Below are 21,739 nucleotides of genomic sequence, written 5' to 3'. Positions count from 1 at the left end.
GTCTCGGACCAGTAAAGTGATGGATTAGGCCTACATTTCCTTTGACTGTATTTATTACTCTTTTTTTCCATCCTCTTTTTCTTCTTTCTATCCTTGTTTTTAAAATTCTTTAGTCCCACTAATCCGTTTCTCGTCTCTTCTCTCCCTTTCCCCTCAAACGGGATGGCCGATTACTAAAAATGGATCCCCTTCATCGCCTCCTTACCATTTTAAATTTTAAATTCTTAAAAATTTCCGATCTAATTTCCAATTTCGTTTAAATTCCGAATTATCGACAGACCGGGATACAATTCGCTTTATGTTAGACTTTTCTCCTCCGACCTGTTTTATAGGGGGGATTAAGCGTTGTAAATGCCGTGTCTACGGGTGTCTACTCTTTAATATTTATGCCCAAGGGTATATTATATGCTCTATTTTACATGTTAAAGCGATGCGGTTACGAATCTTATTTCGTAATCTTTTATTTTTCTAAAAAAAAAAAAGTAAGGAAGGGAAAAATAAGTGATGTAGTGTTGCGGGCCTTTTTCATAACGTCACTCTTATGTTTATACGACTATTTCGTTGTAATTAAAATGTTTAAAGTGGAATGAATATATATATTAATCATTTTTTAACGAATTGTATTAAATTCACTTAATTTAAAACTATCGAAATCTGTATAAATATATAACATGCGAAGTATTCCTTGAGAAAAATTAATTTTTCATTTTAAAATAGCGAATTGTATTCACTACGAAGTATTCTATAACTTTTATGGGGCCCAAGGGTAGAGCGGGCCTCTTGATTTTGCCATTTTTCTGTTTTTTGAACAAGTGGTACACGTAGAATGTTTCTTTATTGATAAAAAGTGATGTCAAAGATTTTTGCTAGTGAAATTACCGGAATAAAAATCCCCCGCTCTTCTTCTCGATGACCGTGGTATAATTTATAAACCTTAAATAAAGTCGAATTATTCTAGATAACTTTTAGGTTTCGTAACATTCTAGACAATATGAGTCGTCTAGAACATTATCAAGGGGTCATAATGTAAGGCATTTGAGGATTTGCGCATTCGAATAATACTATTATCAACCCGTTTATAATGCATATATATTCGTAATTATATAATTTATTATTTGATTTTGATTCATATATAATTTAGTTATTTTTTAATTAAAAAGCCGGCTATCAAATACTGGAAGACAATTCGATTTTTGGCCAAATTGTTCGACCAATACTTTCTCTATACTAAATAGAGAAATCGGTAATTCGACAGTATGGCCCGTTTGTGTTGATAAACGTTAAATATAACAATTTAAGTTCATTTGCAAAGTGTAATAAATTTAAATGGTTGTATTACAATTATGTTCTGATTCAGTTTTCTTCTATTTAATTTGAAAATTCGTTTATCCGATTTTGAATATTTTTTTGTTAGTTTCTTTCCTCACTTTCTTTCGAACTGTTTTTATTATTTGATGATAAATACTGTACAAATAGTTTAAATTCTTATTGGAGGGACCCCTTTGGACGCTAACATGGCGCTCCTTCGATTGCCAATTCTTTTGGGAGTGTTCTATTTTATTCTCTTTGTAACGATGCTTATCCGAGATAAATCTCATATACATGGGAATTGCACGTATAATTCACTTGTAGTATTGTGCGTTGGCCCGTAGACTTTACGGAACATTTCGATTGTCGAGAGATGGACGAAAGAAGGTGGTCGATGGTCGGATCGGGTTTAAGTGGACGACGCACTTAAGAGAAAGGAGGGAGGCAAAAATCGAGTTCCGAGTGCAAAATCTAGGCTTTATTTTTACTTCTTATTGGATTGTCCCCGAAGAAGGTGATCCGGGAGGCGTCGGAGTGGTTGATACAACAATGCAGACTCCTTAACATTAGGGATTCACAATAGCGTCCGCGTATCGATTTATTTTTGGCCAGTAGAGATTCTTTAAACCCCGCGTGATGGATGACTTATGTGTCGAGACGTCTTCTTCCCGAGCGGATTTTAAACGAGCGGGATAGTTCCGACGAAAATTTTGCACAAATTTGTCCAACTGGGAGTTACGGACCAACGTGTTACATATCCCCAAAGAGGAAGCGGGAGTGTGTACACGAGGACCAAAGGCACGGGAGCCGACCGGCATGGTTTTGGCATCGACTTTTATTCCATCTAATTCCCTCTTCGGACAGTTGCCACGGCAACCGGTCTTGTAGATTCCTGGACGTTTGCCAAGTCCGGCCGTCCGATGGCTGCGGAAAAAAGAGAGATGCTCATTGTGTCACGAACTATTTTTCGGCTATCGACAGACGAGAAGATGGCGTCCGTTCACTTCTCCCCACCCCGACCCGGACCGGTTCACCTCTCCTCCTCCTCCTCCTCTTCTTCTTCCTCCTCCCGGCCAGTCCTGTCCGTTGATGCCGTGGATCATTAAACTTAATGGTTCCCACTTCAGTTATGGCTCTAGCGTTACGTGGTGCCATTGGGAAACTGCCTTTATGCCGTCGGCCTGGACGTCTGCTCTAATCCTCCTTCGCCGAATTTCCTGGCCCATAGGACCCCGCGTTACGACTCTCTTGTGTCGGCGGAGGAGTGCAGCCACTCCGATAAAACTAATGTATAGGTGTGAGAGGCAAGATTTAGCCATCGCTCTACCTACTCTACGTTGCCCTCTCCGGTTTTACTACAGGTGTCACGGACCACCTTATCCCGGGTCGCACCTTCACGTAAATTAACGAAAATTCTCTCTCTTCCGTATAACCTCCTCTCGAATCCGATGGCGTGATGGTGTTTTGCAGAAATCCTGCCCCGCGAAATCCTTTTTTCCTTATTTTTTTGGAGAGGAAATGCGTGGGATGGAAGAGCGTGGACGATCGCCTTCCGAGATGCAGATAACGACTGTTTAGGGTGATTACTAGCCATCCAGCCAATCCCCCGACGTCCATCAGTCAAACGGACAAGTTCGCTTAGCCCGGAGGTGTCTTCTATCGCTGGCTGTCCGTAAATATCTTATCGGCAGCCCATCCTCCGTCCGCCACTTTAATAGGGGTCAGAATTCTTCGGATTGGGTCTTCGACTACCATCCATCTTACTCTGTCCCTAGTCACATCGACTCGCTTCTCGCCTCCATCCGGGCTACTGTAAGGGTAATTAGAGGTCTTCTCCCCACTTTCCTGGTCTCTCGATCTCCCAGTTCGGTCTTCTCCCTTTTTTCCTACTTCTCTTCCGCTTCCTTTCTTTTCTGTCTAGATTAGATCTTATTTTTGAGTCGCCTTTTTTTTTCCTTCTTCGTTTCATTCTCTCTTTCTCCTGACTTTCTCTGATGGTTTTGATATTAAACTTCCAACAACTTTTACATCTTTTATTCTGGATGTCTGTAAAATTTGAAGCGTAATGGTTTGTCGCATTAGATTGCTTGTTTTGATGTATTTCTTCACCGCCGTCCTCCGCTTTTTAAAATATATATATTCCTTTAACTCTATTTAATATTAATAAAAGGAAAATGTACATTAAGATCGATTGCCTCTCCATCGATTTTCACCTAAATTCGACCGACTCGTCCGCCCGCAAATGTCCTCTTTTTACATTTTTAATATTTATATACACTTTCTTAATTCTATTTTCCTAAACAGAATAAATTCTCTTTCAAAAATATTTTTTTCCTTTACTTTTGAAAAAATATACTCGATATTAAATTTTTTATCAAGTTTTTCTAATCTTATATTTTGTAATTTTATATAAGAGATTATCTAAATGATCTATATAATTTTATTAATGGATATAAACGAATAAGAAATGCTTTATGTAAAGTGATTTTTATATTTTTAATAAATAACGTATCCTACATTATATTTGAATTAATTTTCTTTTAGTGTCCGTAATAATCGAAGGTTTAGGGTTTTCATTTGTTAATTTTATCACGAAATTTTTGGATTATGTAATGAGAAAAATAAAAATTAAAATTGAAAGGAAAATTCTTCCATATTTTACTTCTCAGATTTACTTACCTGTGTGTGAGCTTGGGAAATGTCGTACTAAAGTGTAAGTTCATGCATATGTTAGGTGTGGTTCGTGGAAGAGATAATTTGATAAGGATTATTTTAAAAAATAAATGAAAAAAAATGATTTGTATTGGATTATTATCCGCCGGGTATTTAATTCCGATCGAATAAATCAATTGCCGTACCATTACCAATCTACCTATTAAATTCCGAGTTTGAACAAAATGCTTATCGACATGGAAATCAATCAAGAGCACGGTTTTGATCGATTTCGTTCCTAGTCGAATTGACAAACCTCGACCAAACCATTATTTTGAAGTCATTTCCATTCGGCCGCCCGACCTACTATTCGTTCTACCTGTTGATCTCCCTAGGAATTCCTCCCGGCCTTTAGAATTCCATAGCATCCGCCGAATTTAAGCATTAATTAAGAATTTATTAAAGTCTAATTCGGTCGCCGGTGGTCGAAGCCTTAAGAATGATCGGAGAGTAGAGAACGATTTGTCTTTCGTTCCCGTCTTATTTGAGAGTTTTATCGAGTCGGGATCTGCTAATATCGAATAGGGATCTGTCGAATCATTTATCAAACAATCCTCACACTTCCAAGTCACGTGTTGGGGGCCTAAGTATTTAGGAAGCGCCTCGGTGCTCGGGTGACGAAGATAATTCCGAACGGGCCTTGCTCTTCCTGCTCTCTCCCGCTGATAAACTCTTAATAACGATAATGCCGGTGACGAATGTCCCTTATTTATCGCTCCAAACGTCGAAATGATCTACGCGATTTATTTTTCCAAATTAATTTCCCATTTTTTAATTGGATAAATATCTGATGTATCTCGGAGATATACGTACTATTTATTTTTCCAATGAATTTTTCTATATATATCTATCACTCGTATTTGATTTTTTTTTTCTGGTTGAAGTCTATAGATTACTTCTTTTAATAATTCTTTTTCTTTGGAATATTTCCATTCAAAACATTTATAATGCGAAATAAACTGAAGAGGAGAATTTTTATTATTTATTTATGTATTTATTTTCCTTGTCTCTTAAGGGAGAGATGGGCACACGTCGAAGACATTCTTCTTTGGCAACGGGTAGAAATTTACGGCAGGGATTTGTAGTCGGGAGAGGAAAGTGAGGAAAATGGCGTGTGTCGAACATGGCAGGTGTTACTTTTGAATTCCGAAGGCGGCGCAAAAGGACGAGATTGTTCCCTTACGGCACTCGGTCGCCATCTATCGGCGCGTGCCGAGGTAAAAAAAAGGAAGAGGACGTGCCGTAAATATTCATAGCGGTATACTCGTCGACTGGCAGCTGTTGCGGCCCATCGATTGGCAACGCCACCTTGGCCGACCACTGAAAGAAAATGTCACATCATATTCCCACCATCAACATGCACTTCTCTCGATCTGTTTCGCAGTGGATTGAGTGGCACCGGACTGGCCCTGGCTTCTTACAGACCCTTTTGTAGTGCCGTCATGAATTCCCTTACCGTAACCATTTCGGAAGTAACTTCCTCCGACTTTCTCCTCTTTTTTTTATATATCTGTAAACCACTTCGGATTCCTTCCGGAGGAATGCGCTCTCGATTTCTTTATACGCAAATTATGAAGTTAAGTCGTCTCGATACGGATTTTATCTCCTCGGATTTCTTTTGATTCTTCGCAGTTTCCTCCTCCCCCTTAAGAGTTTCGGAAGGAATGCCGATCGGGAAAGCAAATGTTGGCGTGGCGAGACGGAGAAGAAAAGGGTTTTGTAGGATTTGTAATGGAGGCGAGTTAAACGGGCAGCGTGAATTGTGCCAACTTGGGTGTCACGAACGAGTGTGTGAAATATTATCGGCCGGGATGGAACCCCTACCGAAGTGAATTTATTGCCGGCCGAGTCGTCCATCCTTGACACAAGTGTGTAATAAAATGTAAGACGTTAATGTCCGAAAGCAATTTACTCGGCGCTTCTTTGTCTTCCTTTGCCCATCGGTTAGTGATATTTACGCACCGATTTTTTTTCCCGTGTTGTTGTTCTTTTTTACAAAGTGTTAGTTTTGTTAAAATAAGCTGCCGGACGATGTCTCCTCTTAATATATCGTTGCAGTAGCCGAGTCGACGTCCTGGCAAGAGTACATCTTCGCTTCTTCTTACCAGAGGTTTGCCTGCCATTTGCTAAGAGTTCAAATGAAAGTGGAGAGGGGCCTTCATCATTCCGACACTTTAACAGCCCGGGCCCGTGTTTCGGATTAGCGAAGATCGTCGACTAACGAGACCCTAAATGGATTACGAATTTAGTAGCCTATCGATCGCCTTTTTAGTTTGCGTGATAAATTAAGTCGAAGTAAAACGGTCCGAAGTTTCTGCAACCGTAACGACGAGCCAAAATAAATGGCTTCCTCTCCGAAATTTTAGTTTTATCTTTAAAGATACATTATATAGAAAGAGAGAATTAATGCTCTGTCTGGAACGTGACATCTTATATTAAAAAATAACTCTGGCACTTTTCGTATTAGAAAAACGAAGGAGTAGAAGAAGAAAACTGACTTTTGAGTGATATCCGCTGGCTTTAATTATTAAAGAAGAAAATATTTAGGGAAAATTTAATTAAATCTTAAACCTCGCAGAATTGGTTTAGTTTTTCGATCGCTTCTAATATTTTCTTAAGAAAATTAATTTTGAAAATTGGAACAAACTGTTTTCTTCGTATTTTTGATTGAAAGCATTCCAGTCAATCATTCTCTTATTACAGTTTTCATTTAAGAAAGGAAGAGAATTATTTTCCCTTCGAATTCTTGGAGTTTTAAAAGTTGTTTATATGTTTATTTTCTATTTTATATAACATTAGATTTTTAAATTAAACGTAATTTTCCCTATAAAACGTATATTGCACTGGCTTAATTAGTTTCTGACGGAATTGGCAAAGCTTAAATTCGAATAAAAATCGATCTGATCAAATGTGGACTTATACGATTTGTTATTTTTGGAGGGGGGAAAGAATGGAAAAATATATTAACGTAAGGAAATAATTAACATTAATACTGAGTTCGCTGTTAATTAGTTAATCTCTGCTATCACACCTAAAATTATCTTAGAGACAGTGCCAATAACTTAAAATATTAGTAAAATGGCTTAATAAATAATTTGTAATCAGAAATTCTTGACTTTACGATTAAAATTTATGTAAATATTATATAAATTTAATTATTAAATAGTAATACAACACATCCGCGAAGAAAGGAAAGTTTAGTAATTAAACTTATTGGCATTTTTAGGATAATTTACATTACGATTTCCATTAAATTTACTCGTCGTCCACCGAAAATGATTCAATCGGAACATAATGAACTTAATATTTGTAAAAATAAATCGATAATATACGCAATTGTCGAAAGTTTACGCACCGTTTAAAGTCGACGATACCCGAATTGCAAAAGCATTATTCTGAGAAAGGAATTTATTGGAGATGGAAAAGTTAAGACGTCGTTAAGGAAAAGTCGCGGGGTCGTATATTCATTGGAGAATCCATTTGACATCGGTAGTACGCGTTTATTCTAACGATGCCCATGAGATTAGGATCTGTTAAATCAATAATAGTCGAAGCGTAGGCCGTTCTTGTTTTTATACCGGGAATCGGGCCGGTGTCTGTCTTCCACCCCCCAGGAAAACTTATTAAATTTCCTAATTATTTCGACAAATAAACAGCAAGAAAAAAAAATTGATGAATTGGATGGCAAAATTGTTCTTTGTCTTTCCTGTTATTGACTAATTCCGACTCGTGAAATAAAACGCGCAAAGAAAACACGGATCCATCCAGTTGAGAAGCGACTCCGATTGGTTCTTCCACTTTCCAATCATGGTAGCAGCCACCCTCCAATCGATGTTGCTTTTAGAAAGAAAATATCGTTGTTGCGATTGTGATAAAGGTTTTTTTTTTTTTCTTTTTTTTTCCTCGCCCGATTCCAACTACCTTTGCAACTTTTCATGCATGTTTGATGCATATCGCTTCTTTAAATCGATGTTGATATATCAAATACCACCTATAATGGGAGACGATATCGAGAAAATACGTACTCTAGATATTTGGAAAGTTCAGTCCCACGTTAGAAATGGCAATAGGTTCACACAACGCGTTACAGTTATTGCCGTGAATATCTAAGCCGCGGGCGTGAAGAAGTTCCTTCTATACCCTCACGATTTTTGGAAGATTAGCCTGCCGCTATTTTCTTCTATAAATAAGACTATAAAGTGAATTTATGGTCGTTTTATGTGGAAATTATGCGCCGAATTAATGTCCTACGAAACGCGCGCATCTTTTTTTTTTCTTGTTTTTCTTTTTTTACTTCCTTCTCTTAATAAATTCCGTGTTTGGATAGATTAGGGTGATGATACGTGCGCGGAAAAGAAAGCGATATTGCATCCCTGCCTAGTCTGGTCGGTAGTAACAATAAAAAAAAGCCCCGTAATTGGCTAGATCCTTCGTTAGAGGTCTGGTGAAGTGGCAACGAGGTACAGAGCTTAATGAATTGGTTGTCGTGGTTATTTAATGTAAGAATGTGGACATACATACGGCCCGACTCACAAATGACTCTATGGAGTCCTCATCGACGGTATACTATGTAGGACGATAGCTTTTTCCCTACTCAGTGTTTGGATTGAAGTCCTTAATGAATAATCCTCGTGTAGAGTAGAAATTTCAAAAATTTCGTTAGAACTTCGGTCGGAAAAATGTCTAATTATCCGTTTCCATTCGTGTCTAACGCAGTTTGTATCCGGAAATTAAAACCCGGAGATGTTTTGTAGGATTACACGCCGGTTGCTCTTATTTCCCGTTATTTGCGAGCAGAAAAACAAGTATAGCAAACAAGACTACAACCACAATGGGGTTAGGAGGAAAATCAGAGTACTGGCTAACTTGAGTAGCGATTTTATCCAATTGCTATCGTTGCAGTTATTGATCTAATAACCATCTCATAACCATCGTTAGTCTTGTCGTCCTTTACTATTGATTGTTTCTTATAGCGGGACAAGTAACAAAGACGCTTTTCGACGCGATTTTCTGCAACTCAACATGTTCGTGACAGGTCCGTCCTTCCCTCCTCCTCCAAAACTCTCCAACGCACGTAATTCCGGAAAAAAAATCAATATACGTCACGGATATAATGCCATGTAAAATGTATTTTTATTAAGAGGAGAGAAACTTTTATCTCTAAGTAAATAGTAAATTCGGGGAGAGGGATTATATTAAAATAAGAAAATAGAAATTGAACGGGGAGGTGCGAATCTCTTAGGTGTTAGCCCGTGCCCGAAGAAGATGATATTCGACCCCCTCTCCGACCGAGTGGTTTTGTCGGTAAGATGTGATTGAACATAGTTTTGAATCCCAGACGATATCTATTTTGCCAATATTTCGATGAATAGTAGTGTCAAGTGAGCGGGTGATGAATGAGAAACAGAAAGTCACTCCCACGGCACCGATTGGGAAAATACTGTCGGAGATTAATGGTGGCTTTCTGTGACATCCGTCCTCTCTTAAACGTCCCTTAGGACTCGAAAGCGCAGCATTGGTCATCTCGACATGACGTCGTCACGTACAGAGACTGAATCTCTGATCGAGTTATTCGTCAGACAATAAATATGACGTCTCCATCCACTCCGACTCTTTTTAACTCGTTAAACGTGCTTCTCCGGAGATTTCACCCCGGCTCTCGTCTTTTTAAATCCCTCGTATTTTTAGAATATTCACCATAATTACAATTTTAAAAACCTTTCCGGTAGAAAAAAAAAAGGCAACGGGAATGTGTCGTTTGGAGGTTAACTGTGCCGCCGGCCACCCTGATATACCGCGGCGGCGGCCAACGGGGCATTCCGGGGCACCTCTCTCCGTTTGACCTTTGACCTTCGGAGGTGGCGGCGGGCTAAACTGACCGGCGGTCGTCGACCGGGCGAAGAGCCGCGGCGTGAAATATTTACTTCGCCTTCTCTCACTTAACGGCGAAAAGTGTAAATTTATGTACCGCACACTCCCGGCTGCTATTTGACCACGACCTCCGGTCGGCCATCAATCTTCACACCTGGAGGGCCAGCCATCGATCGATGGAGGATGGAGAGTGCGTTTTGCACTCCCGTTTAATGTGATAGATCTCCCATTGACAGGCGGGTCGGTCGGACGAATTTAATTCTCCACAGTCAGTCCGCGGAGGGAACCGTCCATCTATCCTCATTCGGTCCGTTTCTGCACTCTCGACTGCGACTCCTACCATTTTTCATATCCACTTTCTCTGCAAATGCTTCTGCCAGACAGCTTCCTTTTACAAGATTACAGCAAATATAATTCCTGGCCCGACCTTTTATACCGCCGATTTCTTACGCACTTAAACATTTCTCCGTCCCCGACCGGGCCTTTATTAAATCGTCCCTCCACGCGCCCGCCTCTCGTCCCCCCGGATTCCAAATTCGTAAAAGTCGGATTTACTTCCTTTCCGGTTATTCGGCGCCATTGGAAGCGGGAGGACCGGACGCCCCCTCCAAATGCTCGGGTGGTAGGTCGCCCTTTGCTCCCGTCGTCCGAGGTAATCGTCTTTCTTCCATCGTCCGGCGAGGCCGGATTGGTCGCCCGGCGGCACGTGACGCCCGCCGTACCCCCGGGGGAACCCGATGAAAACGGTTCCTACTTTTGTCCCGGTTCCGTCATTCAATGGGTGGTAAGCGACACGTCCCGAGCCGTTCGGGTGCCGGGTCCTAAGAACGCGCAGGCGCCGGGAATGAATCACCTCCATACACCGGAGAAGTTGGTCTATATATTTGCTGCATTCTTTTGGTGGCCGCCGTGGGTTTTCATCCATTCTTCTGTGTCCGTCCTTCTCCCCCGCGCCGTGGGACGGGCCCCTCGACCAGATGGCGGTGTCGGGTCGTGGCCGCTATTCAATTTCCTTTTTAGTCGGCCCCGGCGACTTCCGGGATGATACATTGCACCGTCGGATTGTGACTGCCGTCTCCTCCCTCTTCCCCAAACGTATTTATTCTTAATTTTCTCTCCGCTGCCGATTTCTTCTCTTTTTTTCCGGTAAAAATCACCGTTATTTTCCACGCCAGAGACTAATAAATAATAAAAGTTTACCGTTTAACGCGTCGGTTTTATTTAAAACCACGATTAGAGTTAAGTATAAGGATGAAGACTCGGGGGGGGTCTTTCCACGCGCGACCGCTACTGTCGGAGGCGAAATTCCCAAAAATTCTGACTCCAGTCGTTTTTATTTTTATTTTTTTTTTTTTGTGTGTGTGTATTTAGATGCGGGGATGAACGGTGACCTGTCGAACGACACCCAAGACAGTACAACTAGTCACGGTTCCACCGACATCATCCAGGATGGTGACAGCATGGATTCCGACAAAGTCCTCAACCTGGTAAGTTCCGTCCTCCACCCGGAAGTCCGCGGATTATATTATAATAAGTGCATTCCGGTTTTTCGGATTATCGTCGGCATTCGTCTTTTAACTCGGCAAAACCTGGTCTTTCTTCTTTCGTATTTACAATCGCATTTTTTAAAATACATTTTGCCAGTAATTTAAAATTTCGTGAAAAATAATGATTCCGAACGTAAGAATCCGGCGCGAGGAGGAAAAATTCGGATTTATATTTATATTTAATTAGCCAGACGAAGTTTTTTTTTTTAGCAAAATTAAAAACTAGGTTAATTTCAGGGGTGTTTCTCAGAAAATAAATAAAATCCACCCTCCCAAACTTTTATTAACGACGTCATCTCGTCTTTCTGTTTATAATTTAAATCGACGATTCGCATTAAAACATCCTTCGGTGTTTAAGGGGTCATTTCTGTTCGAACAGAATGGATTACGTCTCGATTTTTAAGCAATTTCTCCCTTAGATTAACGCAGATTTTTCCTCCTGTTCCCGGAGAAAATACGAAATTAATAAAAAATTTATTTAAAACAAAGACTCGTCGGGTAAGACAAATCGGCGGATTTTCAGACTGGAATTCGCTTTGAAAAAAAGTCGTTTCGATTTAAAGAATCTAAATGGAATTAGAAAAAGCGGAGGAAAAGGCCGAGAGGCCAATCCGGGGTTCCGGAGTAGGCCTTATACCGGGTGGTCCAGCAAATCCCGTTTTTAACAAATCTTAGACTTTTTTTTCTTTTTTAATTAGGAAAACGAGAAGAAAGCGCCGAAGATTCGGCTGCCTTTCTGGCCTTCTTTGGCGTTTTCCTAGACTGGTTGCAAAAGGCAAACCTTCCTTCCCGGACGGGAGGTTTTCCTTTCGCGTTTCTCGCGAAAGGGTACCGAGAAGACGTTGCAATTAACGGGTGTGTTTTTTTTTCCTTCGGTGGCGGTTTGGCAGGCAATGGACGACGAACCCATCGACGCCACCATCAACTCCAGTCACGGCAAGTGTCGGACGACACCCAACGGACAGGCAGTGGTTACGTCGTCCGCTTCTTCGGGCCACGCTTCGCACCACGTCTCGGGGGGAGCGGGCAGCGGTTCCTTGACGCTACCGCCATCTGCCATCGTGACCACCACGGCGGCGGCCTTGGCGGCCGCCGCCGCCGCCGGTCAGTTGTCGTTGAATCAGGTACGAACCTCTTCTCCGTCTCGCTTCTGTTCGGATCTCGTTTGGTGAAACGCCCCTTCACCTCCGGCCCCCTCGGCGCCCCACTTCCTCCCGTTCGGACCCGGACGACCTCGACCCCGCGGTAACTCGTTTATCGTCTCGTTACCGCTCCGTAAATTCGTTTACCACCGATATTTACCGCGGTCTACTTGGGGGGGGGAAGAAATGTTCCGCCTCCGCCGCCGCCGATTTCCTTCGCCTGTATTTATTCCCTCCCCGGAAGAATTAAATATTCGCCTCGTTCCGCCAAATTGCATGGTTTTCCGTAAGTATTCCGTTCTTAACTTTCTTCCTTCGGACGGGAAATTGGCGCGTGGCGGTTAAAATTCCATTTTCCGTTGCTTATTTCGATAAAGTTTCGTTAAAAAGCGTGCATTAAATGCCAGGAATCGGATTTGCTCTCTTTTCCCGCCGACGTTACTATTTTAAATGCGAAAATCTCCCGGAATTTTTGCATTTAAAATCGGACCGACCACGAATATCCACCATCGTTCGAGTAAATAATGCGCCAAACGATTATTCTAACGGATATTAAATTCGCTCTCCGCAAATTTACCCGCAGCGAATTTAATTGACGATTATTCTAATGCATTTTCTTTAATTCGTTTCCGAGAGAATTTTTCCGAGTTGGAAATCCGAAACATTTGGGTTTCCGGAAATATATTCCGTCAGAATCTTTTTTACAAACATTTTTCCGGATTTTTTTTTCTTTTTTGGAATTCCAGATTCTGTTTACGTTTTTACAGGTTTTCTTCCAAAGAATTCCGCCTATATATTCACCTATATATTCGCCTATATATTCGCTAGAAGGAAAAACAATGCCAAATTCTATGTTTCTTATTTTTTTCCGAATAATGTAATGGAAACTGCATGTGACGGACAGTCGGAGGAAGATATATATATAAATTCATAAAATGTCGACGTCCTCCTCCGTATTATCGAGAAACGAATGTCAAAAAGAAGAGTTTCTAATCAAATAAGAATTTCCGCCACGGAATAAAAAAGGAAGAAGGGGATTGGAGTTCGCACTCGGCCGTCGAAAATTACCATTACTGTTTTGGTTTTGGAAGTCGGCCAGAATTGTTGATGGCAATTTTCCATTCGTCCGCATTGTCTCCTTTTCTCCCTATACTGTTGCTTATCCTTTAACAGTCTATTAGCATTTCTTTTCGGTTATAATCCATCGTTCTCTCCATTCGTCTCTGCGGGAATTCGTCCTTTAAAATATTGAAGCACGCGTTTTCACTCGAAATCACTCCTTCGTTTCGTCTCCTCTTCGAACTTTAGCAATTAACGAGCGGTGTCGACGATTTTTCTAATGTTTTAGAATCGCGCGGAATGGAGAACCCCGTCCATTTTCCTTGAAGGAGTGGCGCTGGCGGGAAGGAAGAATCTAAGAATTAAAACTTATTGCAGGAACCCTTTTTTTTAACTGTGGGTCGAAGAAGGAGAGTGTTTACGAGAATAAAAAGAATTTATGGCCGTCGTAATGCCTTTTATCCGCATTACCATTTCATTTTATGGATATTTCGATTACTTCTTATTGTTTTATCCGAGAATATTTGTTCCCTTCGGTCGAAACGCTTTATTACGAGAGGAGAGTATAATTATTTCCGACGCACTACTCGTAAAAGATACGATTTTATTACGAGAACATAACGAACGGAGTCCGCCGGCAACCCCGAAGAAACGAGAGTAGAAAATTTCTACTAAATGTTAATCCAATTGATTCTACAAAACCTTTACCGTGTCGTTTGGAGTGTCGACTCGACTCTTCTAATATACCTGTTAGCTTTGACTTTATAAAAAAGTGCCGGGACTGATGAATCTGCAATAGAACTTCTACCCCGGAGAAGTACCAAAGACCGAAATGGAAACTGTGGATCTTTCTGAATTTGCAAAATTGAACACCTAGGACTTGGATAAAAGTGCATAATATTTACTTTTTCGCTCCATCACGCACGAAAGAGATCCTTCCGTCCTTTGCAATCTGTTCCGTAATAGTAAAGAATCCGGAAACTTTGGAGCATTTCGATTTAAAATTCGAAAACGAAATTTTATCGTTAGAATCAAAATTGATATTTTAGGACTAAAGAAATATAAGTTATAAAGGGGGGAAAGAAAAACTAAGTTAAAAAATCTACGATAAAAGGTTTGCCGGAGAAACTGAACTTTCGGAAAGGGAAGCTCCACTAAAAAACTGCAAGTAGATAAAAAGAAAAGGAGTAATACAGTTACCGGTTTAAATTTCCGGATTGACATTTTCCTTCTCTCTGGTGGATCTTTGTTACAAATTGTGACCTGTTTCGTGATGCGTCCAAATCGAGGTGACGCGAGATTCCTCTCCAAAAACGTGACGCTTCCCTTGTTTTTATACTTTTGCTTTTTTCTTTTTGTTTTTTTATTTCTTTCCTCTCTTCTTTCTTAGCTACAGAAGATATTGCGCATCATTCGGCTAAAAGTCTTCGCGTCAGATAAAAACTGTGAGATCCAGTTCGCAGATTTTTCGGGCAGAACTCTGCAAATCAATCACTCTTAAAAACTGTATCGTTGGAAGAACCGGAGGGGAAGAAAAAAAAAGAAGAGAAGACACGAAACTTTTATTTCGGAATTACTCGATTAGAAAATTCTTAATAGAGGCAGCCAGAAACGAGTTCATTCTCTTGTGAAAAGGAGTATCAATTAAATTAATTGGAGTTAAAATGCGCTTCTCAATAGATGTAATAACTGTAAAGGAATTAGTCGGTTTGAAAATTGCAAATGTCGGCACCGGTAACCGAATTACGCTTCTCGTAAAATTCCTTTTTTTTTTTTTTATTATTTTTAGTGCCTTTTAGGAAGCCGAATTGGACTAAGTAACCCGGAGAGTTCTACTCTTTTTGGAAAATTACAGAAAGCAAATATTGACCGGACTTAAATTCGGAAAATGTTGGCGGTCACCTTTTATTTATTATCATCAGTCTAAGTGCGGCACCTGTAAAAATCTCATTTCCGATAGATGGATTAGGAGAAGGAAGAGAACCGAAGAGCGATCAATTGATAGAGAAGCAATTTTAAAACTTATATTCTTTCTAGAAGAAAAATAATAAAATGTCTAGACGGATCCGTAACGAATGAAGAAAAATAAAATTCTAGTTACACGCTTCCACCTTTCTCTTCTCTTAATTTATTTGCGATGTCTCGTGGGCTCTTTAAAGTGTATTAAAATCTCCCGGAAACGTGGAAAACTCGACGTCCATCGGAAAAAAAGAAAGAAGATTCGAACTTCTTATAGCTTTTGCAAGGGAAGAATTGGTGTTGCCGCCTCTAATGGCGGGCCGTATATTTTTAAACTTAATGTTTTGACACGTCGTCAAAAAAGTAAATGACGACGTTTAAGGTTTAACATTCAACTTACAAATGAAAAATTAAATTCCGTTTGTATCATTGGCAAGGAGCCAGGCCTTTACCTCCAAATCTCCTTCGTTTCTTCGACTATTCGTCGTTTTAAAATCGCGATCGGATCAAAATTAGTTTCGACGGAGAAAACTACAATTGAAGAGTGTAGATTACGTTGTATATTTTTTCCCTCTCCCCTCTCTCTCCTTCAAATTCATTTTTTTTTTTTCCGAAATTTCCAAACAGAAATTTTATTAAATCCGCCGGAGAATCGCAACGTGTTTAGAAATTCTTCTTCGGAATGAAGTTGTGAATTTTTGTTGTTAAAACGCGGCAGCGTTACATCGAAACAGTTTTTTTTTTCATGTATATTTTCTCGATTTGTTTTTTATTTGGAATAGGGCCAAAGACGTTATTTAGAGATATTAGTTAATTACTAGTCTACGGAAAAGAAAAAAAAACAGCTCGAATTTCATTTCCTGGTAGGTGAAATCCTGTTATTGTGAAACGAAAAAAAAAAAAAAAAGTGAAAAATATCTTAATTTATAATAGCGCCCCATTTTTTTTAATTATAAGATACAAATTAAGATATATTAAACTGAATTTTGATGCATTTTTATAAACGTTATAATTTGTTTTAAAATGGAAATTCGAAAGTTTCTCTTAGAGAATTTACAAAGATAACAATTTGTTAGGAAATAGTTTAACGAAAATAAAAGAAAAAAAAATACGAGGGGGAAGTTATATTACTAAGATGTGTAGAAATGCTGTCGTTAATCGAAAAAACGGTTGAAGAGGAGTATTTAAAAATTTAAGTTTTATGTAGCACGGTATCGTCTCTCTAATCAGCCACCGGTCCTTTTGTAAAGTGCAATTGGAAAGATTGCTCCTATATGAATGAGGGTTACGAGAAATATATTTACAAATGAAAATATCCGACCGAAAAACAAAAACAATAAAAAAAAAAGGAATCTTAATTATATATATATTGCTGGTTTCTCTTCAAATTCGCTTTATGCCACTCCATTTTTTTAAAATTCCGGAAAATCTGGAAATGGAAACCTGTTTTACGCATGGAAATTCATTTTGTAATTAAACGAAAATAATGAAAATTAACTCCATTCGACTGCGACGGAATAAATTTGTTTTAACTCAACTTTTTTTTTCCTAACACAATTAACGCTAGTTAATTACAAAATGTATAATGTGATGTGTTAGAGTGCAGTTTTTACTTTCGAAACCCGCGATCGTTGCGGTCTGGCTTCCCGTTAATTCTAGAATCAACGTTTCTAGTTTTCTCTTTTACATTTACTTTCGAATTAAAACTACGGAATTAACCATTTAATTCTTTTTATATTTTGAAATAATAATTATTTATCCCTTCCGAGCGTTTGCCATCGTTTACTCGAACTCGCCTAGAGTCTAAGGCTTTGCCTACGTTAATTTCTTTGCGGATGGTTCGTCCTGGCGGTATATTTCGCGTGCGATTAAAGATCAGAAAATCGATTTCTATTAAAATAAAGTTTGCATAAAATATTACGTCGAAATACGTTGTAAATAATGTATTGAATCGTGACCGAATTTTCGCATACGTTATTAAAAATATATTAAAAAAAAAAAAAAAAAACTTGTTCGGTTCGAGTCGTAATCATCCTCGTGGTCGTCGGCCATCCCCCTTTAAAAATGTCCCCGTAAGTCTAATTAGTGGAAACGATTTCGACCCTTAACATTTATTATTTCGTCCAGCGAACTTATCCATAATTTCTTGTTCGTACCCGAAATCTTATTTCGTAATGTACGTGTGTCTAAAATACTCCCTTACCTAAATAACGTGTTAGAAGTTTAACGTTATATCCGAAAGCGGGGCTTTAATCTGGAGAGGAGTTTCACCGGTAGGACCGACTTTATTAGAAATTATTATTAAATGAAAGCGTGCAACCGGTTAATTCATAATAAATATCTTATCTTGAGTTTCTTTTATTTTACCTGGACTCCCAGCTGATGGTTGCAGGAGCACAGGGACAACAGCCATTGCTAATGCAAGCAGGGCTAGCACAACAGTTGCAGGTGGGAAAGGTATGTAAATTGATCAATTTAAATAATTTGAAACTTTTTCTATGCATTTTAATTAAGTTTATTAATGTTTTATTCTGACTAATAATTTTATTTATTTTATTTAATGGAAAAGGTATAAAACAGTATTAAAATAGAAATGGTGTCACCCATGATAAAACTGCAGATTTGTATTTAAAGTTTATTCTCTCATCAATATTTACTTCTTGTGGGATTCAAACTGTTTCTGTAATTTTCTGAAACTGTTAAGTTTCTTAATACCCTTATGGAATTTGAAATATGTTTACCCACTTTTGATATACCTTTATACTTAGATTACATACTGTGTAATCTTTTTTTTTTTTTATCATTTCAAATCAGTAATAAATAAAAAAGTTCACCTCCTGACCCTTTGTCATTTATAGGCTAAACTAAATAAAAAACAAAATTTGTACTTGTGTTCTAAAGTGCAGTTGTGATAATAAAATTTAAGATTTTGGTACAGATGCAACTCTGATTGAGGTGGTTGGAACTTATCAGAGTTGTAGACGGTGCTCTTAAAAGTTACCCGTAGGTGTTGTTTGTTCTCTGCACAAATTTTAATTTCTTCTTGTGTTTTTTGACGGTCAGAAGTTGTTAAAATGGTCCCCCAAAAGCTATTTTTAGATTTCTAACTGTGGTGAAATGTGAATCGATAAACTTTCCCCTTTGAGGTTCCCAACCAAATTATCACATTAATTTTGAGGAGGACACACTATACCCACCAGTGACTGTCATACACATGCATATTAAAAAAAATGAAACAAATAGAGGACACAATCTTGTGAACTTTGTAGCCATACTTTATCTATTATATATAGTAATTATTTGTTTAGGCTTTTTCAAATACTTTTATTCATTATTACAAATAAAAAAAAAACCTAATGAGCATTAAATATTTAAATTCAAAATTTATATATATATATACAATATGGAATATGAAAATCTACAGTAATAATTTACAGGGATTATGAAGTTTTTAACTTACCAGAATACAAATAAAATTCTATTTGACAGATTAGTTTTATTTCAAAATGTTAATTATCATCTTGTGATAAAAAAATTATTTAAAAAGTTTTTTAGTTTAAAATTCTATTTAAATTGTTTAAAATTTTAAATATAAAAATCAGAGCTTAATTATAATTAGTTACTAATTTACAAGACATAATTAATACTTTATCTAAAATGAAGAAATTGTTATTAAGTTTGAAAATCATTTTAATAAATATAATGATTCCAGAAACAATTTGTTTATAATGAATTTATTATGTTTTCAAGTATATTCTCATAATTCAGTAAAATTCAAATGTAATTAATTTTTCTTGGAGGTAAAACATAACTCTTAAGTAATATATTTGTTTTCATATCTAGAAAGCATGTTTTAAAGAGTATATATGTTATTTGTTAATTATTTATAATAGCAATGGTTATGATAACTTCCACTCATATAAATTTTTACGTAAAGTCAACAAATAATTTGCATGAAAGATATGTTTTTCCAATAATAATACTTAAATACCAAACTAAGTCAAAAATTTTCCCACATCCAATAAATATCATGTGTGCAATGATTCTGTTAGCTCAATTACATTAGTCTATTTGTATCATCATTTGTCATTTTTATCTACAAATATAAGCTTTATGAACAGGATGTTTGTTTAACATGTACTTTTGAATGTAAATATAAATATATACTTTACATAATTACAGGTATGCTATTTTCTATTTCCATTTTCTGATAGTTTCATCAATATTAACATTCTCACTTATTACATAAATATTTAAAATTCTCAATTTTCAACCATTCATGCATAAAATATCAATAAAATTTTTTTATATCTTCAATTTTTAAACGAACCATTCTCCATCTTGCGTTTTGATAATTCACATCCTGTCATTCTTAACATATTGATAATTATAATTTTAAATATATACATTGATATAGTATTGATCTATAAATTTTACTTGTTCCTCTGACAAATAGCATTTTTTTCTTTTTTCCTTCTTTTTCTCTGGACTACTGTAATGTAAAACAACCTTTAATTTATAATATTTCTTTTTTATAGAAAAAAACTGCATCTTATACACCAGAAAATATGGTAAGTTTAAATTTTCCCATAATTTCTTCCTTATGAGTATATGTAATAATAATTAAGAAAAAATATTTAAAGGTTAACATATAAAATATAATCTCTCTATTGAGTTCAGTATTGAGAGAAAATATAAATTGGAGTTATTAATATTATAATAATTATTATTATTTAAGAAGAAAGATTTCTTCTAATATTTTGATAATTTTTTTATAATAATTATGAAAAAGAAACTATAATTTGCAATTAATATTTATTTGAGTTTTGTATTAATTTTTTGCTTTATGTAATTACCAGTATTTTTACACAATCAGTATAAATTTTCTTTTGTGTAGCCAATTAAGAGAACAGAATATCGATTTACATTGATGATACATTAATCTAATGAATATTGGTCTCAAATATCATTTAAGATTGAATTTAAAATATTGAATATAGAATCAAGTTAAATATTTTCTAATAAATTGTGTAAATTAAAATGAATAAAATTTATTATTTGTATTCTTCTTAGAAAATAAAAATTAATATTTGCTATTAATACTTAAAATAATTAGATGCATATGCAATATGAAAGATTTATTTGATTGAATAATTTAATTAGTTTCTTTTCTGAAGTTAATTTCATTTTCAATAATTTTGAACTTTATAAACTTGTTTGTTTGTTTGTTGTTGTTTAAACAACAACAAGCAAAAGCAAATAGAAAATAATCTAAAATATTTATTAATTCAACATTTTCTTAAATTAGAAAATAAAATTATTATTTGTTTTTGTTTATGAATATATAAAATTTCATTTGAAAGTGTATCAATTGTATTCATTTGCAAAAGTAAATTGCCAATTTGTCAGAATCATTTCATTTACATATTGCAAGAAAATTCTTAACAAATCTTATTAATACTCTAATTTTTCATTCTGTAAAACTATCAGGTTAAATTGCTAAAATTATTTCTGACAGCTGTAGTTATTTTAAATCAAAACTTTTTATATATAAATTTTTGTTTTATTTTACAACATTTTATATTCAACAATAAAAAAAGACTCATGTTGAGAATTATGACTTTTTTTTTTTTTGTTTGAGATGAATTTACTTCAAAAAGATGTATTCCNATTGATATTTTAGGACTAAAGAAATATAAGTTATAAAGGGGGGAAAGAAAAACTAAGTTAAAAAATCTACGATAAAAGGTTTGCCGGAGAAACTGAACTTTCGGAAAGGGAAGCTCCACTAAAAAACTGCAAGTAGATAAAAAGAAAAGGAGTAATACAGTTACCGGTTTAAATTTCCGGATTGACATTTTCCTTCTCTCTGGTGGATCTTTGTTACAAATTGTGACCTGTTTCGTGATGCGTCCAAATCGAGGTGACGCGAGATTCCTCTCCAAAAACGTGACGCTTCCCTTGTTTTTATACTTTTGCTTTTTTCTTTTTGTTTTTTTATTTCTTTCCTCTCTTCTTTCTTAGCTACAGAAGATATTGCGCATCATTCGGCTAAAAGTCTTCGCGTCAGATAAAAACTGTAAGATCCAGTTCGCAGATTTTTCGGGCAGAACTCTGCAAATCAATCACTCTTAAAAACTG

The 21,739-nt window shown here is 36.8% G+C and overlaps 1 protein-coding gene across 5 annotated transcripts in view; it reads left to right on the top strand.

Moving 5' to 3' along the window:
• LOC111634114 (POU domain protein 2-like) overlaps positions 1-21,739 on the top strand; it is a 213,486-nt gene that overhangs the window by 135,667 nt on the left and 56,080 nt on the right. For 4 of the 5 annotated variants that reach the window (XM_023378806.1, XM_023378805.1, XM_023378807.1 and 1 more), the window contains 4 exons: positions 11,263-11,378; positions 12,329-12,562; positions 17,969-18,055; positions 20,137-20,169. In XM_023378806.1, the coding sequence (XP_023234574.1) occupies positions 11,263-11,378; positions 12,329-12,562; positions 17,969-18,055; positions 20,137-20,169 (470 nt within the window). The remainder of the gene's footprint in view (positions 1-11,262; positions 11,379-12,328; positions 12,563-17,968; positions 18,056-20,136; positions 20,170-21,739) is intronic. The other variant, XM_023378804.1, reaches the window with a different exon arrangement.

The sequence above is a fragment of the Centruroides sculpturatus genome, unplaced genomic scaffold, assembly GCF_000671375.1.
Source record: "Centruroides sculpturatus isolate CEXI.00-Female unplaced genomic scaffold, Cexi_2.0 scaffold944, whole genome shotgun sequence".
Classification (NCBI taxonomy): domain Eukaryota; kingdom Metazoa; phylum Arthropoda; class Arachnida; order Scorpiones; family Buthidae; genus Centruroides; species Centruroides sculpturatus.
Note: the sequence above shows the minus strand (reverse complement) of the source record. Positions and strands in the feature narration are given on the sequence as shown.